This window comes from Equus asinus, chromosome 1, assembly GCF_041296235.1.
Source record: "Equus asinus isolate D_3611 breed Donkey chromosome 1, EquAss-T2T_v2, whole genome shotgun sequence".
Classification (NCBI taxonomy): Eukaryota; Metazoa; Chordata; class Mammalia; order Perissodactyla; family Equidae; genus Equus; species Equus asinus.
The window spans coordinates 104,640,405-104,659,446 of NC_091790.1; the positions used below are offsets into that span (position 1 = coordinate 104,640,405).

The 19,042-nt window shown below is 37.3% G+C and overlaps 1 protein-coding gene across 15 annotated transcripts in view; it reads right to left on the reverse strand.

The window, feature by feature from the left end:
* The window catches only part of SUGCT (succinyl-CoA:glutarate-CoA transferase), a 747,747-nt gene that overhangs the window by 694,754 nt on the left and 33,951 nt on the right, over nucleotides 1-19,042 (reverse strand). For all 15 annotated transcript variants that reach the window (XR_011501704.1, XR_011501660.1, XR_011501715.1 and 12 more), the window contains one exon: nucleotides 16,229-16,349. Coding sequence is in view for 12 of the 15 variants with exons in the window: in XM_070504514.1 (XP_070360615.1) it covers nucleotides 16,229-16,349 (121 nt within the window). In the remaining 3 variants the exon portion in view is untranslated. The remainder of the gene's footprint in view (nucleotides 1-16,228; nucleotides 16,350-19,042) is intronic.

Sequence of the window (19,042 nt, forward strand, 5' to 3'; positions counted from 1 at the left end):
CTTGATAAGGACTTAACTAGAGAAGGGAAAGGATTGAGAGGTAACCAGAAGAACTCAGCAGAAAGTGGACAGCGTCGATTTAGAGGGCAGTCAGCAAAATTATCTGCCTTTCTACATAGCAAAGCAAAAGGCTTTTTAAAAATTTGAATACACTTTAAATGCTGCACTAGCCATTCTCTAAAATTTTATATAATATTGACACAATTTTTGCATTCCAGAAAATGTACATTATCAAAGTCTTCTCAATTCTTCACTCTCTGGAAGATGCTCTCCAAACTCTCATCTCTCCTTTAACCTAAAAATTCTTGAAGAATTAACAGCTCACTATCTCTATTTTCTCACTTCCCATTCATTCCTAAACATCCTTATAATTTGGTTTCTTCTCCCAGCATTTTAGTGAATTGTTCTTGCAGGATTAACAATAACCTCTTAATTGTCTAATGGTTTCTTTTTCCAGTCTATATCATATTTGGCTCAATAATTAACTCAATGAACATCTGTTGAGTAACTACTACATTACAGACATCACGCTAGCATTGGGAACACAAAGAAAAAGGAGATAGTACTGCTATCAAGGTGAACACAGACTCATCCCTGAGGGAAGAAGAAAGTCAGTTAAATAATTACATTACAGTGCTTGGCTTGGGGGGATACAGCACTTTCTTGCTGAATGACTAAACAGATGGGTGGATGCATGCGTCTGTGTATGCATATTTCGAGGGATGAATATATCTAATAAATGTTAAAATCAAGATAGTATAAAACGGGCTAGAGAAATACAAGGACAGAAACGTCCTGTGCACAGTGTCTGTCAGTGATGATTTCACCTTCCCCTGGAAGTTTCTCCTCCCAGGTCCCCCAATACTGAACTTATTTTCATTTCTCCCAGGTCCCCAGATGCTTCTCTAATGGATCAAGCTAGACAATTTGAAATCATCTCAATTCCTTTCTTTTTTCTTTCTTTTGGTCACTCAATTCAGATGCTAAATCTTTCCTTAATCCATCCCTCCACTCTATCTCCTTCCACTTTATTTAGACTCACTGTTTCTCCCTAGCACTATTTTAATGTATCTATAACAGGTCTACTGCTATCAGGATATTCTCTTGTTAAATGCACTTCTCTACCTGCAGTTAATTATCTTCCTAAAATAGATTTGACCATGACATCATCTTTGATGATTTCCTTCTGATAACAGGATGGGGGCTAAGCTCACAAGTCTGGCATATACAGACCTTCTGTATGGCTTCTTCTCCTCGTCAAGCCTCATCATCACACTATCCACATAGGACTCTGCACTGTTCTTTGAACACATCACGTTGTTTTGCGCCTCAATTCCTTTGCCTAACTGATCTCCCTTTTCCACAGAAAATGTCTTTTCCCTCCATTTTCTGCCTAGCAAAAGACTAATATTTCAAAAGTCAATTTAACTATGATCTCCTCTGTTAAGACTTCCCTAGTACCCTATTACCACCACGCAGTTAGTCAGCTCCTACTCTGTGCTCCATAGCATGTGTGCCCATTCCTTAAACTGATTTGTGACAATTTGGTTCCATATGAACTGTCTCCTCCCCAGGAGCTCTTGGCTGCCCACATGTCTTATTAATCCTTATGGTCCTGGTACCCATCAAAGTATCTGTGGTAATAAATAGTTTTTAAACAGATAGCTATTCTATCACCTCAGTATAGGTTCCACAAATTCTTTCTTTTTTTAACTTAGAAAACGTTCTTCCATTTGTTTTTTTTAATGTTTGCTCAGATTACCTAGCAAAAATAACTGTACTTTAACACAACATACAATGAAGTGAGCGTGGAAAGCAGCACTGAGTCAGAGAACACAGGAAACATTAGAGGATTAACATATTAGTGCACACTCTCTGTGCCCTGAGAAATGGTTGCTCAAGAGCAGTTTCCTCTCAGCTTTGAGCACCATTGTCCCCATGCTGGAGCTGAGGGCATGTGTCTGGCAAATGTCTGGAGTGCTGTGGAGGAAGGGGAGTAAAAGACTCAGGTTTGAGAACAATATTGCATGTTACGATTGCATCACTTTTATAGATTCCCTTTTCATTCTTATTTAATCCTCACAATAACATTGTCGCGGGAGGCACCAGCATCACTGTTCCCATTTTACAAGCAGAAAACACAGGTTAAAGGAGATCAAATAACCTGAGCAAATTTACACAACCAATAACGGTAGAACTGGGACTTCAGTCCAGGTCCTCTGACCACTGAGCCTCTGCTCTCCACATGTAGTCTTGTGAAAAAGAGCTCCAGGTATCACCAGTATTACAGCCAATATAAAATTTACATAACACAATGTGAAACATATTTAAAGACCATGTTTTTAATATCTATCAAATAATTTATAGTTTTGAAAGAATTTTTATGAATTATATCTCAGACTCACTATAGTCAATGAGATAAGCAGGGCAGATTTATTCCCATTTTAGAGATGATGATATTTAGACTCAGATCAGTGTAATGATGTCCCCTAAGGTGACACAGCACTATAATACTACAAATCTCATAAATCCTTGTTGAGACCTTTCAAATAAGCTGCATGATATTTTTTATAATTGATGAGCAATTGTTATCATAATTATAGTACATACCTATATATAAATTATGCCAATTATGTATTATTTTATATGAGATAATACACAATAAATGCTTAGCACAGTGTCAAACACATAGTAAATACTCAATATTAGATATTATGTTATATAGCCAAACCAAATGTAAACTTTTCCCTGATTCCACTTCTTACTATTTCTGTAATCATTTTCATTATGGAGAATTATTTTCATTCTTGGGAATGTGGGCATAAGACTCAGATTTCTGGCTTTTACATCAAAATGCATTTTCTGTGAAAGTATCCTCAGGGCGTAGACTCAAAAGAGAACAAATAAAGTACTTTTTTTTTTTTCTCTCCATCCAGTGTTGTCATCCCTGCCTTCAGATCATGAATTTCAAATGCTCCAGATCTGGGGCCTGTGAACCTTTTCTGTAAAGCACCAGATGGTAAATATTTTAGGCTCTGCGGGGTTGGGGGTCTCTGTTGCAGCTCCTCAACTCTGCTATTGCAACACAAAAGCAGCCATAGACAACATGTAAACAAGTGGGCATGGCTGTGTTCCAATAAAACCTTACCGTGAAAAAGAGACAGCTAGTGAAATTTGGCCCAACAAGCCCTTCCACGCCCCTGCTCTAGATAAGCAAAATTGGAGAACTGTGAGGAATCCAAGGAAACGGTAGTGGGAGAAGTAGGGGCATGAGAGGGAAATACACTTTAACAAATTGCCTCTCCACACCTAAATCTCATCATCTGAGATCCTTCCTGTGCCTCGTCCCTCTTTTCCCCATTAGCATCATCTGAGAAGTGATTGGGCCACATTGTCCCTTGTTCTATGCTTTTCACATTAGCTTTGGTTGTTTCAGATCCTGCAAAACTCAAGATAGCCAAAATGATGGACCAAATAGCTTATGTCCAGTAATCCCCACGGCCCACAGATGTAACAAATAGTTCAAGTCCAAATGACAGATTAGATCTGAAATAGTGGAGGAATTAGAGGGCAGAAGCGTATAGTAACCCACCCAAAGAAATGAAAGATCCATAGAAATAGGATAAAGACTGAGAACTTTGCTGCTGATAATTGATGCTGTGCACCTTCACAGGTGTTCTTCCATAGGTAAAAGATCTAAATGAGGATATTTTTGTGGACATGAACAGGTACAGCTTAGTGGAATCACTGAATCCATATGCCAGGTTAGAAACACAACTGAGGGTGTGTGGGAGGCTAGGGCCTGAGGTATTGTGGGGAAGAAAAGTAGTACAGGTCAATATCACTGATTAACATTGATGCAAAAATTCTCAACAAAATACTAGCAAATTGAATACAACAATACATTAAAAAGAGCATATGTTATGATCAAGTTGGTTTTATTCCAGGGATGCAGGGATGGTTCTATATCTGCAAATCTATCAACGTGATTCATCACATTAACAACATGAAGAATAAAAATCACATGATTATCTCAATAGATGCAGAGAAAGGATTTGACAAGTTACAGCATTAATTTATGATAAAAACTCTAAAGAAAATGGGTATAGAAGGAAAACACCTCAACATAATAAAGGCCATATATGACAAACCCACAGCAAATATTCTCAACGGAAAACAACTGAAAGCTATCCCTCTAAGACTAGGAACCAGAGAAGGATGCCCAATCTCACCACACTTATTTAACATCATATTGGAAGTCCTAGCCAGAGCAATCAGGCAAGAAAAAGAAATAAAAGGGATCCAAATTGGAAAAGAAGAAGTGAAACTGTCACTCTTTGCAGATGACATGATTTTATATATAGAAAAACCTAAAGAATCCACTAAAAAACTTTTAGAAATAATAAATGAATACAGTCAACTCACAGAATACAAAATTAATATACAAAAATCGGTTGCGTTTCTATACACTAACAACAAAGTAGCAGAAAGAGAAATTAAGAATAGAATTCCACTTACAACTGCAACAAAAAGAATAAAATACCTAGGAATAAACTTAACCAAAGAGGTGAAAGATCTGTACACTGAAAACTATAAGACACTGTTGAAAGAAAGTGAAGAAGACACAAAGAAATGGAAAGATATTCTGTGCTCTTGGATTGGAAGAATTAACATCATTCAAACGTCCATACTTCCTAAAGCAATCTACAGATTCAATGCAATCCCTATCAAAGTTCCAACATTTTCACAGAAATAGAAGAAAGAATCCTAAAATTTATATGGAACAACAAAAGACCCCGAATAGCCAAAGGAATCCTGAGGAAAAAGGACAAACCAGGAGGTTTCACACTCCCTGATTTCAAAATATACTACAAAGCCATAGTAACCAAAACAGCGTGGTACTGGCACAAAAACAGACACACAGATCAATGGAACAGAATCAAGAGCCTAGAAATAAACCCACATTATGAACAGCCAATATTCAACAAGGGAGCCAAGAGCAGACAATGGAGAAAGGACAGTCTCTTCAATAAATGGTGTTGGGAAAACTGGACAGCACATGCAAAAGAATGAAAGTAGACCATTCCTTTACACCATGCACAAAAGTCAACTCAAAATGGATTAAAGACTTGAATGTAAGACCCGAAACCATGAAACTTCTAGAAGAAAACATTGGCAAATTTTTTAAACTTTGATCTTTTTACTTGATGAACTTTTGTGGGTTTTATGTTCTTTACAAATCAGATTCACTGAATCCACAATCTGATATTCTATCAATATCCCTGATCTTTCAGGGTGCCTGACTATTACTTATTCCACATACTTTTGACCTTCACAACTAAAGATACTATGATTCAAATAAATAGCTGAAAGTTGTAGTATTGCACTAGTGCTGGCTTGGAAGACCACTCAAAGAATGGAAAAAATCATTAGTATTTTTAAAATAAATGCTATCTAAATTTTATCTAACATTTATTTTTTATCCTAAGTAGAATATTTCTTCTTATCTAGCATTGTTTCTTTAAATTTATGGATTTATTTCCAGAGCCTATTACCATAGAGGGAAACAACTCAGTTCTGATGACAGGGTTTTTGGATAGTGGCTAAGTCTTGGCATGTTTATATGGCACGATCTACGAAACATTTGATTTGTGAAGGTCTTGAAATAACTGCTGCTCTGACATTAACTAACATCGTCATCTTTTTCCCTGCTGTTGGTCTCTCGTCCCCAAGAGGTTCTTTAATTTGGGAACTATTATATCCATATATTAGAAATCAGAGGCCAATGGTGAAAGCAACTGATTATAGATTTATACCATATTTCCAGGACCAGGCTTTTTGCTTCAGGAATTTTAAAGCACTGAAAAAACCAACTTAACTTGCTTTTCAAGCCCTGGATTTCTCTTTTATTGATCAATAGTATAAGAATAGTAAATGTATCTGGAAACCGGAATAGGTCAAACATACATTTATGTACCAAACTGTGTCATGAGATGGTACTCACTGCATATCCATAATTATACCCAGCAGAGCTCTTTTAAGAAGAGCAATTTTGTCTCTTTTAACATAATGGGGAATCATTTTCCATGTTCCAGTCCAGTAGATTTACTTAATCTCACAGTTTCATAAAGAGTTCCCATGGAAAACTATCATAATGTTCCTTCTACCCAGTAACAACTCAGTATCAGCTTTAAAGTGGTATTTGCTATCAGGAAGAGATATTTATTTAGAAATTATGTCTATGGAAAAAACCGATCTTTTTCTTTGGGTTTAAATAATTGAAAATGTATACGGAATCAATCAAAACACTTTTATCATTAAATAGTATCTTTTCATACTTAAAAATTTTGAAGACAGATACTTCAGCTTTGCTCTACTTAATGTGATTCTTTACTACCTGAGATATATATTTCTTCAACAAAATTTGAGGTAAAGAATGTTTAAATGGGACTTTCTTGTCTCAATTTCAGCTGAGGCTTCCAACTCAAAAAGAATGGCATGAGTGTCAAATACCAATGTGGGCTAAGCTAAAAGATTACGAAGCCAGTTTTGCTGCCCTTAGCTTATCATCCGTTTGCGGGCATATGCGAAAAGGTGGGAAGGTAAATATGACCTTTAGCAAGGATTTCCTTAGAAAGAGTTGTCAGCGTGCTATGCATTTCACCCTGTCCAAGGGGAAAGACCAGCTACTTCCCCTCTACTTCGAGCCACATGAGGGACTCTTCAAAAAAAGCATCTGAGATCTTGGCCTGTGTTCTGGAAATTTGAAATTACCTATGGACTTGACATAGGCCTAAAAAAAAAAAGAAAATATCAAAAGCAAGGAGTTATGGTTACATCAGTCAAAGGCAGCAGAACTAACAGATTTGGGAGTAAACTGCCCTCTCACTAATGGTAAGGAGGAGGAAGGAGGCATTTTCCCCATGGGCCAAGTGGATGATCAAGAGAGCAGAACTAGTTCATTTCAAAAGGCATTCTACCCATGAGCACCTCCTATAGGACAAGGTGACCCAAATAGATAGACGCTGTGTACAGAGGACCACACAAAGCCAGGGACAAAGGGGGAGGACTGTAGCCCAAGGTCTCCGAAGAGCCTACAAAGCTCCCCACAAGACAAAGAGCCGCCACTTGAGCTTCAGGCAGCAGAAGGCTCCAACACAGGGCCCCAACCACACCAGTCTAGTACGGCTCTTCGGCACCCATTAACTCACTTCCCTTCCCTGAGAGGACCAGATTCTGAAGGAATCACAAACAGCAGCTAGCAACAGGGAAGAGATGCACCACAGAAGAATGAGGAAACTGCCTGTCCTCTTCCACACACACACACACTCACACTCACACACACAGATTCTTCAGGTTTCCAAGAAGGCAGGCCCAAGTCGGGGAGAGGGAAAAGTCATAAACTGTACAAGAGTCTAAAGTTTTGATTTTAGATTGGACTTTTATTATTTTAAACGAAATGACTGGAAAAAAGTCTATAGGACTTGCCTGGGATTTTATCCATGAGCGAGGAGAATGAGTCAAGAGTGCAGGTTTGCAGAGGCAGACTGGGAAAGAATAAAGTTTCTGCTTACACGCCGCTGAGTCCCACTTGTATAACACATCTGTTACATTGTGTAAGGGTAAAAAGAAGTATTTAAAGATAAAAAGGTTATGCCCTTCGGGGATAAAATGAAGGCATAAAGTCACTTTCTGGAGTCAGTCCATGTCTACAGACAAAATATAATCCCAGTCCCTAGCTTTATGGGCTGTGTTTTGAAATCTTGTATTTATGTGCTAAATTTCCCTTCCCCTGCAGAGATGGTGTCATTATTTGTTTAAATAACGAGTTTGGTACGAAATGGTAAATATGTCAAACCTCACTTTTGCAAGGGATTACCGACTATAAAGTTGGACAGATGGCCACAACACGGAAATTCTGGGGGAAAAAATATTACCTGATAGAAGAGCGGGCAACAGAGACACTCATAATCTAGAACTGTAGTTTCTGATTATTTTGACTATGAGGACCCCTTTTAATGTCATATCCATATTTATTATTTATTCAATCTAAAAATGATGCTTAATGTCATGTGAACTAACCTGGACTACTGTTTTTAGAGGTTAAAAGCAAACTTGCCCATTGTTATTCCGTTTGACTTAATTTTGATTCTTTCTCTTCCTTCTTTGCATCCGGCTTTGCTTGCTTCCTTCCTCCCTCCCTCCCTCCCTCCCTCCTTCCCTCCCTCCCCCCTTCCCTCCTTCCCTCCTTTTTCCTTCCCTACTTCCATCCTCCCCTGCCTTCCGTCCTTCTTTCTCTGCTGTTCAAAATTTTTATGGATTTACAGTGCAAGCAGACTTCTAAGTATTCTTCTTTAAAAGATGTGGTTATGGAGTGAATACACAGAAAATGATGAGAATATATATATATATATATATATATACACACAGACTAACTCACTCCATAGGAATCCAACGGCAGCAGTGTTTTGTTTTGTATTGTCGTTGCCATGATATGAAGGCTGGATGCAGTTGCTAGATGATTCGCCATATCCATTTGGGCTCATCATTTTCTGCTGTTGACTCTGGAACACTATGGAGCCTTTAGTAGTCCAAAGAAATTTTATCTTAATAGCTACTCTCTGAAATACGAACCTTATTTCAACGTCCAAGGTATATAATAAAGTTCTTCACTGAGTCAATCAGTGTTTGATTCCTACCTCGTTTAAAGATTATTTTTAATGTAATTTGGATCATATCCCTCTACTGCTTAAATCCCTTCCAGCAGGCCATGGTACTTGCACACCTATGCAGTGTCTTCTCAAGCAGTTTGGTCCCAGTTTTTGGTATTCTAGGCACACTGGCTTTCTCTTTGGCCTTTAAAGTTATCTAGATCTTTCCTACCCCAGGGCCTTTGCACATGGTATTCTCTCTGCCTGAATCACTCCTCCCCTTGCTCTTTGATTGGCTGGCTCCTTCTCATACGTTAGGTCTATTAAATTTTACCTCCTCAGACAGGCTTTCCCTGACCATCCCATTTACAGTATGGGATGTCATCCCCTCCCCTATTAATCTCTATGATCGTACCCTGTTTGATTCTTTCATAACGACACAATTTGTTAGTACATGCCATACTATATTTTTAACTTGTTTATAAAATGTCTCTGACACTAGGCTGTAAGCTCCTTAAAGGCAGGAACCACGTCTGTATTGTTCACCCTGCAAACTCAGCACAGCCAGGATATACAGGAGCTCAAGAAATATGTGTTGGAGTAGGGGGTGGAGGGACAAAGGGAAAGACTGAGGGAAGGAAGGAAGAAAGGGAATTATTTGGGTATTTCTCAATCTTTTGTTGTTGTTATTTCAAACATAAAAAGAGTATACAGAATAATATAACAAGTACTCATGTACCAGCTAGTCAGCTTATTTGGCAAATATAGTTGAAATCCCATGTGCATCCCTTCCCTGTCCCACATCCCTCCCTCTTCACTCCCCAAGGGTAATTATTCTCTTGAATTTAGCATTTTTCATTACCATGCATGTCTTTATATTTTAACCACATATGAGTGAAATGCTAAAAATATACATATATTTGGTGAGGAAGATTGGCCCTGAGCTAACATCTGTCTCCAATCTTCCTCTTTTCGCTTGAGGAAAACTGTCCCTGAGCTAACATCAGTGCCAATCTTCCTCTATTTTGCATGTGGGACGTCACTACAGCACAGCTTGATGAGTGGTGTGGAAGTCTGTGCCTGGGATCTGAACCCACAAACTCTGGGCCACCAAAGCAGAGCGTGCAAACTTAACCACTATGCCACCAGGCCAGCCCCCTATTGAAATATATTTAATTTGATATCTTCATCTTTTTGCTATTACAAACAATGCTGCTATGAACATTCTTCTTCATGTCTCCTCATGCACATATTCAAGTTTCTATACGGATACCTAGAAGTGAAGCTGTAGGTCATAGGGTAGACGTGTACAACCTCAGAAGGGCTTGCCAAACAGCTTTCCAATGTGGAGAAGAATTTACAGTCCCCCAGCAATGTTCAAGGGTTCCCTTGCTTCATCCATACTTGGTGTTGTCAGACTTTTAACGTGTCAAACTCTTAGGTGTGAAATGGAATATTATTCTTGTTTTAATTTACATTTGTCTAAGGACTGCTGAGGCTGAGTAACTTTTTACTGGCCGTTCAGGTTTCCTTTTCTGGAGCTTGCCCACTTTTCTGTTGAATTGTCTCTTTTTTCTATTTGATTTGAAGGACTATTCTATATATTCTGGTTATTAATCATTTATCATTTATCTTGCAAACGTCTGTGACTTGTCTTCTTGCTTTTTTATGATACAAAAGTTTTTTATTTTAGTAAGTTGTCAAGTTTACCAACTTTTGTTTCACAGTTTGTATTTTTCACTTGTTGTCTACAAAATTCTTCCCTGCCCTAAGGTCATAAAGACATTTCCCTATATTGTTTTCTTAAAGTTTTACTTTTTATAGTTAGAGCTTAAGTTCACCCTAGAACATTATTTTACTGTATAGAATAAACCTGAAGTTCAATTTTATCTTTCTCCATAAGGATAACCAATTGTTCTACCATCAATTACTGCATATCCATCCTTTAATGATCTGTAGTATAAGCCCAAAGAAAAAACTTTCCACTATGTGTTAGTATATTTCTGAGCTCTCTATTCTGTTCCATCGATCTGTTTCTTTATCTAATATTACACTGTCTTATTATTATGGTTATACAGTAAGTCTTTATATCCAACAGAGCAAATCTGCCTACCATGTTCTTCTTTAAAACTGTCTTGGCTATTCTTGTCCCTTTGTTTTTACGTATGCTATTCCTTCATTTCTTAAGTAGACCACTCAAGCTTTTTCTATTGAAAACTAAAGAGTGGATCTAACTCTCTGGAATATTCTCTCTGAATTGAATTCTGAGGTCCCTTATGAGGCCCCATGCCCTAGTGGGACCCTGCAATCTGTCCATACAAGGACAGAGATTAAGAAAATGCTATGGAGGGATTCACAAAAATCAAAATGCACTTTGGAAATCCCTTTCTTTAAAAAGAAATCAGGAAATTTTATTAAAGGGCATACACAATGTTCCTACCACAAAATTAGCCTAGTCAATAAGATAATATAATGTTTATCCTTGTAGAAAGAGAGTAATGAAGTTAACAAGAAGAAAAAAATAAATATTTTTAGATGTGGTAGAGAGCATTTTTACTGCTAAATTTTTATAATTAACAACATGCTCTGAAGATACAAAAGAAAGAAGGTACAACTTAAAAATACATTTTTAGAGAAAATATCATGAAACTTCTAAAAGTATAAAGAGGTTGAAAATGGTCACTTTAAAAAAAAAAAAACTTCTTAAAAAATATAAATATGACCTTTCAGAGATTCTCTCTACCCAGTGCTACACAGGAAACTACAGTTTTCTCAAAAAGTAATTCTTCGTGAATCATAGCTTTTTCAACACTGCCCCCTAATGTTCACACTCAGCTTCCTCTGAAAGGACAAGAAGACCGTGCTAACAATAATGAGATCCTCCCCCTCTTGCGATCGGTCTAGCATTTTTGTCCTGCAGACCAGATTTCACAGACTGAGGCAATCTCAACCACACAACTGTCAGAATGCATTAAAGCAAATCTCCCAACCGTTCTAAGATTACTCTCATCAGCAATAAGGCCAACATGTGAGTGAGAACAGACTATTTGCGCTTGGACAGCCCTGACAAGACAGCAATACCACTGGGAACCAGCAGGAAAGTCTACAATCCCAATCACAACATGTGCAACTTAAGCCTGATCTAATCAGGCTTATTAAAAGATACAAAACAAACATTGATTACGAAGAATCTCAAACTTCTAAAAAAGAGATGGCCCTTGCATTATACACACACAAACTCATGACTCGTAAGTGATCTTTGTTTCCAAAAGAATCTGTTGAAATTTAGACTCTGGTGAGAAAATGTGTTCATGACTTCCACCGTTGAAAAGACAATTAACACAAATGAAAGAGAATAGCAAAAATATATTATTCTCAAGTAGAGCAGTTCAGTGTCTTGTAATCACAAAGTCCCTGTCATCATTTAACAATGATATACATCTAAGAATGGAAAGCATAAAGGCTCTTAATATTAGGTCAAGAAGCCTGAGTTTTAAAGCTGTCTGCCATTAGATAGCTGTGCAACTTGCGATCCCTTAGCTGTTCTGGATCTGTTTCCTTATCACGAAATAAAGGGGAATGAACTGGATGAATGTTTTCCTAATGAATTCTAATGATTGTCAGGAGGTGGGGATGTCGAGGATTATAGAACTATGAGAGGTGCTTTCAGACTACACATGGCTCTCCCCATCGCCTCCTTATTCCCCCATCCCAATAACTGAAAAGCATATGATACTCCCATTCTCCCCCGAGCTGAGAACTACTGAATTATATAATCTATCCCCAAGGCACTTTGCCGCACTAAAATGTTAATACGAGATCTGAGAACTGCAAGAAACCTTAGAGATTCTCCAGTCACAAGCATGGCCCAGAGGCTCTTCTGACTCTAACCACTTTTAGTTATAGGTGGGGAACTTGGGGAAGTGTGAGGCTTCCCAAGTGGATTAGCATTTTACTTGGCTGGGTGATGTGATAAATGTATTACTATTCCCTATCTTCACCCTTCTTGGCATCCACGCCCTTTGCCACGTGACTTTGTAGTTCCTACCACTAGAGTAGAATATATTTCCCCACCCATTGCTATTGGGTTTGGCCATGTGACTTAGTTTGACCAAAGAAATATTAATAGCTGTGATGTGAGCATAGGCTTTAAATGTGCTTGTAAGATTGGGCTTGTCCTCTTGTGCCCTTACCTTTCACTATGAGAAGAATAGGCGTTTGGTAGCCACTGATCCAAGAAGTATAAGAGACATGCAAAGCAGACCAGGCCCCAGCCTGCAACGTGCAGCCAACCCTAAGCAGTATAGACCACCTGAATCCAAGCCAACCCACAGACATGGGAATGAGAAATAAACACTTATTGTCACATAAGACTTTGCATTTGTTAGTTATGCAGCATTTTTATGGTAATAGGGTAATTCAGAAGATAATATTTAACCTATTATAATATTTTAGACCTCAACATTTCCACTGGATTGTGAGATCCTAAGGAAAAATTTCTCCCTCTCACATATATAAATATTAATATATAAACACAAAAATGAAAGTGTAATTACAGATCTATAAAATAGTACACCTAAAAAAGAGTTAGATGTAGTGGCAAAGAGTTTTCTACAATGTACAGAACTGTGTCTCATGTTGATTCAATAGAGAAGTTAATGATCACTGGGCTCTTCATCCTGTCTAAAATAAGAATCAGCCAAACATTGTAGTTATATCTGACTTTACATAAAAATACCACCATGTAGATAATTACACTGTGAAAAGTACTATTTATATTAAAGAAGGATGGCACAGTCATTATAATATCTCAATTAACCTAAATGTAGAGATTCAGGAGTGTTTTAGTTATTATTATCTTACGAATAATAAATATTTTAAGATATATTTCTGTGGCTTTTACAGAAAAACAAGATTTTCAGGTATCTATCTATTTTGAGATAAATTTACTGAAATATAAGGTGCAAAGTTTGTGCTTAGTTCCTTTATAAAATCTTTTTTAAATGTACTAGTTCCCTTCCTGCCTTAGGAAAAAACTTAAAGTATAGTGACCTAATGACAATAATTGAAGATTCATTTCACAGCACAGGCTCTTTTGGTCCCTTAAAGCAATGATCACTGTACAGTGCTATGGATAAAGAAATCACAGACTAGGCCAACCTATGCACTAACCCCAGGCTATCTTCTGAAAGTTTCTTTGGAAAATACAAATGTAATATTTATCACTTAATCTTGTCTCCGAAAAGCGGAATGCAGAAAAAATTCAGGTATTAAAAGCTCTTCAGTCAAGTTCTGATTATTTATTCATTGATTCAAGAAACTCCTGTGGAGTCTCTACCAGGTGCTCTGCACTGTGTGTGGAACTTGGAACAGAAAGAGCCTGCAGGATAGTGGGGGAGACAAGCTAGTAAAGAGGAAAATGGAAAATGTGATAGAGAACATCCAGCTCAATCTTCAGGGGTCAAGAAAGTCTGCACAGAAGCAACGGAATCAAAACTGAGATCTGAAGGACAAAGACAGAGTAAACAGGTGCAGCAGGGGAATAGTTTTCCAAGTGATGGGAACATCACATGCAAAGGCTCTAAAGTGAGGGAGGGCATGGTGAATTTAGGAAATGCAAGTAACTCAGTCCATATATGCTTTACGCTTTATGCCTTTCTGCTTTCTGTCTATATTTTTAAGCTTAAAATATCTATGAAAATAAACACTTTCTTCACTTGATTTCCAGGAGGTTCTCCTCCCACTTCATTGACAATTCCTTCACTATCTCCTTCACTGTGTCCTCGTCATTTCCCAAACATCTAGTCATTACAGTGCACCAGGCTCAGCCTCCCAGACACTCCTTTCTCATCTACATTCACTCTCTAAATGATCTCAACCAGGATTCCAATAGCATCTACTTACTCATCACTATCAAATTTTATATCTCCCCAGAACTCCCGACTCTTAGATCCAATCCCTTACCCTACACCTCCACTTGGAGATCTAATAAGCACCTCAAGCTAGACGTGTCCAGAACTGAACTCTTGACGTTTTCCCTACCAACACTGCTTTCCACAGTCTTGTTCAACTCCGTAAATAGCAATTCCATTCTCACAATTGCTCAGGCCAAAACCTTCGAGTCATCCTTAACTCTAGTCTTTCTCTGATACTCAGATCTATTCCGTCTGCAAACTTATCAACTTCGTCTTGGAAACATTCAGGATCCTCTTACTCTTCCATTCTCTGCAGCACTGCTACCCTAATTCAAGTCACCATCATCTGGAGGCTGGAATAGTTCAGTAGCTTCATAACTGTCCTTCCACTTCCACCTTTGTCCTCTATAGTCTCTTCTCAACACAGGAGCTAGCGTGATGTTTTTAAAAATAGGTCAGATCATATCAATCCTTGGCTCAAAACATTCCATTAGCTTACAATCTTACTCAAAGTAAAAGCCAAATTCCTTAAAAGTAACCCAAAAGCCCGTTATGATCTTGCTAACCAACATCTCCTGGTTTTCTTCATATTCATGCCCCTTTGCTCACCCTGCTTCAGCCATCCTTGCTGGTCCTCAAACATGCCCAGCACATTCTTGCCTCACTTCTTTGCACTTGATGCTCCCCGTACCTAAAACTCTCTCTGCCAATATCTATATAACTCATTCTTTTACTTCATTCAGGTCCCTGCTCAAATGTCACCTTATCAATGAAGCCTTCTCTCACCTCCCCGTATAAAATAGCTCCTCTTCACCCCATTCACGTTGCCCTACTTTATTTCTCTCTTTAACCCTTATCACTACCCTACTCAATCAGAAAAAACAAAAAACAAAAAAAGGTGCTTATTTATCTACTATCCATCTCTCTAACCCAGAATGTAAATCTCCTTGGGAGCATAAATACATGTTATTCATTGCTATATCCAGAACCTTAGAATACTGCCTGGCAGGACATAGGCCTGCAGTAAATATTTGGTGGATGAACGAATAAAGGCTGAAAATATTATGAATTTTTCTGACAAAAACTATTAATGTAACTTTCAATTTTAAGAGCCACTTTCCTATATTGCATCCCTAATTAATAGGCTTATAAAATACGTAAAACTAATATGATGACTTTTTTCCCTTTTGGCCCAATGACATACACACACACACACACGAGGTTCACCAGCAAGAGCTGAATGACCGGGAAGACTTTCTAGCACTCTTTTCCTTTTCCTTCACTTGGCTTAGCACTTTTGAATATATTGAAGGAACATGTTGAGTTCCTGTGATATCTTAAAGTTGATTAATATTTCACCTTTAATTCTGTATATGAGTTAATAACAGTACTTTATAAAATATCAATAGAAAAGTTGGCAAAAACTACAAGCATATAATTCAGAGGAGAAATACAAATATCCCATAAATACATGAAAAATATTCATTTAGGTTAACATTCTTTAGTGGTTAATTTTCAGCAACCTAAAATAGCTTGGGGGCCAGGGGATGGAGAGCAAAATCACTTCAAGAAAACCAACACTAGCAAGAGATTTCTTATATAAACAAAGAAACCCAGAAATTGGACAACCTACTCACTGAGAAGGGTGTGGGGTTGAAATACCTGTGATGGAACAATAGATGATGTGAGGAGCAATCTTGTCTATATCTTCATATCCCAGGCCCACTGCAGACAGTTTGCCAGGGACATAGTTTTCCACAAATACATCACAAACAGCTGCAAGCTGAAGGAAGAGATGAAGATGAGTCAGACTTCTTAAGGGACTTCCAAACTTTCAACAAATCCCCACATGATAGAATTCTAATTCAGTAAAAACAATTGATCCTCATTTTGTAATAGTCCAGAAGAATCACAGGAAAAGCAGAATTACAAAGTAGAATTAGATAAACACACAGGTTCTGGTCAACTACTTGAGGTATTACTGCCAGTAAAACAATGGCTATTAAAATTTTCAGTAAATGCTGTGGTATTAAATGGATTCTGCTTCGGTTAAACATAAGAAATATCTAAGCTACATGGTCCAAATATATTCTCAGAAGTTGAGGTAGAAAAATTAGAATATAAGTACATAAAATATATGGAAAACATCTTTTAAACACTTTACAAAAAATTAAATACGATGTCTTTACTACTCCCTATTCTTATTATGCAATATTCATCATTGCAACATGCACGTATAGACACTTAGTACATGAAAACAGGATTCTGAAATGCTTTCATACTTTTCAGATGCTTTCTTTCCAAAGAGTTTCAAATGTATTTAATAAATCATTGTTTTTAAGAAAAACTATTAAAATATAACCCACTGAATCAGCAACTGTCAGAAACAAGACCCAGATCTTTACTCCTAGGTGACTGCTATAGGAATTAGAGGACAAGGAACCATTGTAAACCTTAATCTTAAAATTCTTTTCAAAATTTCAATTGTGACTATATATCTTTTAAAGTCTTTTTTTAAAGTCATCATAAAAATTATACTAGGTCACCCAGAAAAACTAATTACAGTAATTCTTGAACATATCCAAGAGCTTAATAACTATTAAATAAATTTTTAATTGCCATGTTGACTTAGATTTAGATTTATTTCCACACATACAAACTAATGTAATAGAATAAGACTCTAGATCAGAAGTGGGCAAACTTTTTCCATAAAAAGTAAAATAGTAAATATCTTAGCCTTTGCAGGCCACATCCATTCCCTGTCACATGTTCTTCTTCATTTTTGTTAACAGTCTTTAAAAATGTAAAATCCACGCTTCGTCCACGGACTGTATAAAAACAAACCTGATTTGGCCCCCATAGTTTGCCAACCTTTGCTCTAAGAGGAAAAGGTTAAATTCAAATAAGCTTTAGATGGAAACACATAAATAAATTGAGTGCCGGCCACCAAATTGGGAGTGTATTTATGGAATTGTCTGACTTAACAAAATTTGGAGAAGAGTGGGAAATCTTAGGAGATATCTCAAAGAAACAAGTTATCATCCTCCAGAGCTCCTGAAACAGAAGCACCAGATGCCCAGGGGACCACCTATCAGGAAAGGAATGATAAATATATTAAGATATAGGACAGAGACTGAAAGGTTTAAGTATGCGCCCCAAATCTAAAGCCATGTAGGCATCCTTTCCAAACTTCAGGGGCCAATTAACATTTGAGCTACTTCTCACATGGGCAGTTCCACGTAGTATGTTCCAGGGAGATTCCCAATAAAGATGCACTTATTTATTGTTAATGATTCTACCAAGTATTGCTTCAGGCTTTGAAGGGAGGGCGGGAGTTAGTATTAAATAAAACACAAAGGTACAGTTAGGCTTCGATTCACTCCACAAATTTTTCTAAGCCTCTATTTACTACTTAGAAGGCCCTCCTATAAGGCACTAAAGGAAACAAACTACATCAAACACATCCAGGCTTCCACATTGGTCATCTCTCACTGCATGTATTCTGCATGGTGTATGATAAAGTACCTTATGTAAATGACATTTAATAAATTAGTTTTAATTTTAAAAAACTCTGGCAGGTGCCTCAAAAAGTTTAACATCAACTACCATATGACCCAGCAATGCTACTCCTAGCTATATACTCAAAAAAATTGAAAACAGGAACTCAAACAGATACTTGTATGCAAATGTTAATGGCAGCATTTTATTCACAATAGCCAAAAGTTGAAAAACAACCCACATGTCCATTAACAGACAAATATATCCATCCCATAAAGTGGAACATTATTCAACCATCAAAAGGAATGAAGTTCTAATACATGCCACAACATGGATGAACCTTGAAAACATTATGCTAAGTGAAATTAACCAAACACAAAAGTACAAATATTGTATGATTTCGCTTACATGAAATATCCAGAATAGGCAAATTCATAGAAACAGAAAGTAGATTAGAGATTATCAGGGGCTGGGGGAGAGGGAAGTAGAGAGTTATTGCTTAATTATAGAGTTTCTGTCTGGGGTGATGAGATATTTTGGAAATAGACAGCAGTGATGGTTGTACAACATTATTAATGTAATTAATGCCACTGAATTGTACACTTAAAAATGGTTAAAATGGAAATTTTTATGTTATATATATTCTATCACAATAAAAAAAATTTTTTAACAATATACAGTATTTGTATTTTTAGACTTCTGTGGAATCCATCTCAAGCCACATAAAGTATCCAGATGGACCACAAATTCACTGTTCCAATAAAACAAGAAAAAAATACAATGAATACGTTATGCTAAAACAAGTGTTCCAAAATTTTTTTTTTTTTCCTGAGGAAGATTTGCCCTGAACTAACAATCATGCCAATCTTCCTCTATTTATTAGTTTGTGGGCTGCCAGCACAGCATGGCTGCTAACAGAGCGGTGTAGGTCTGCACCTGGGAAACAAACCCAGGTCACCAAAGTGGAGCACACCAAAT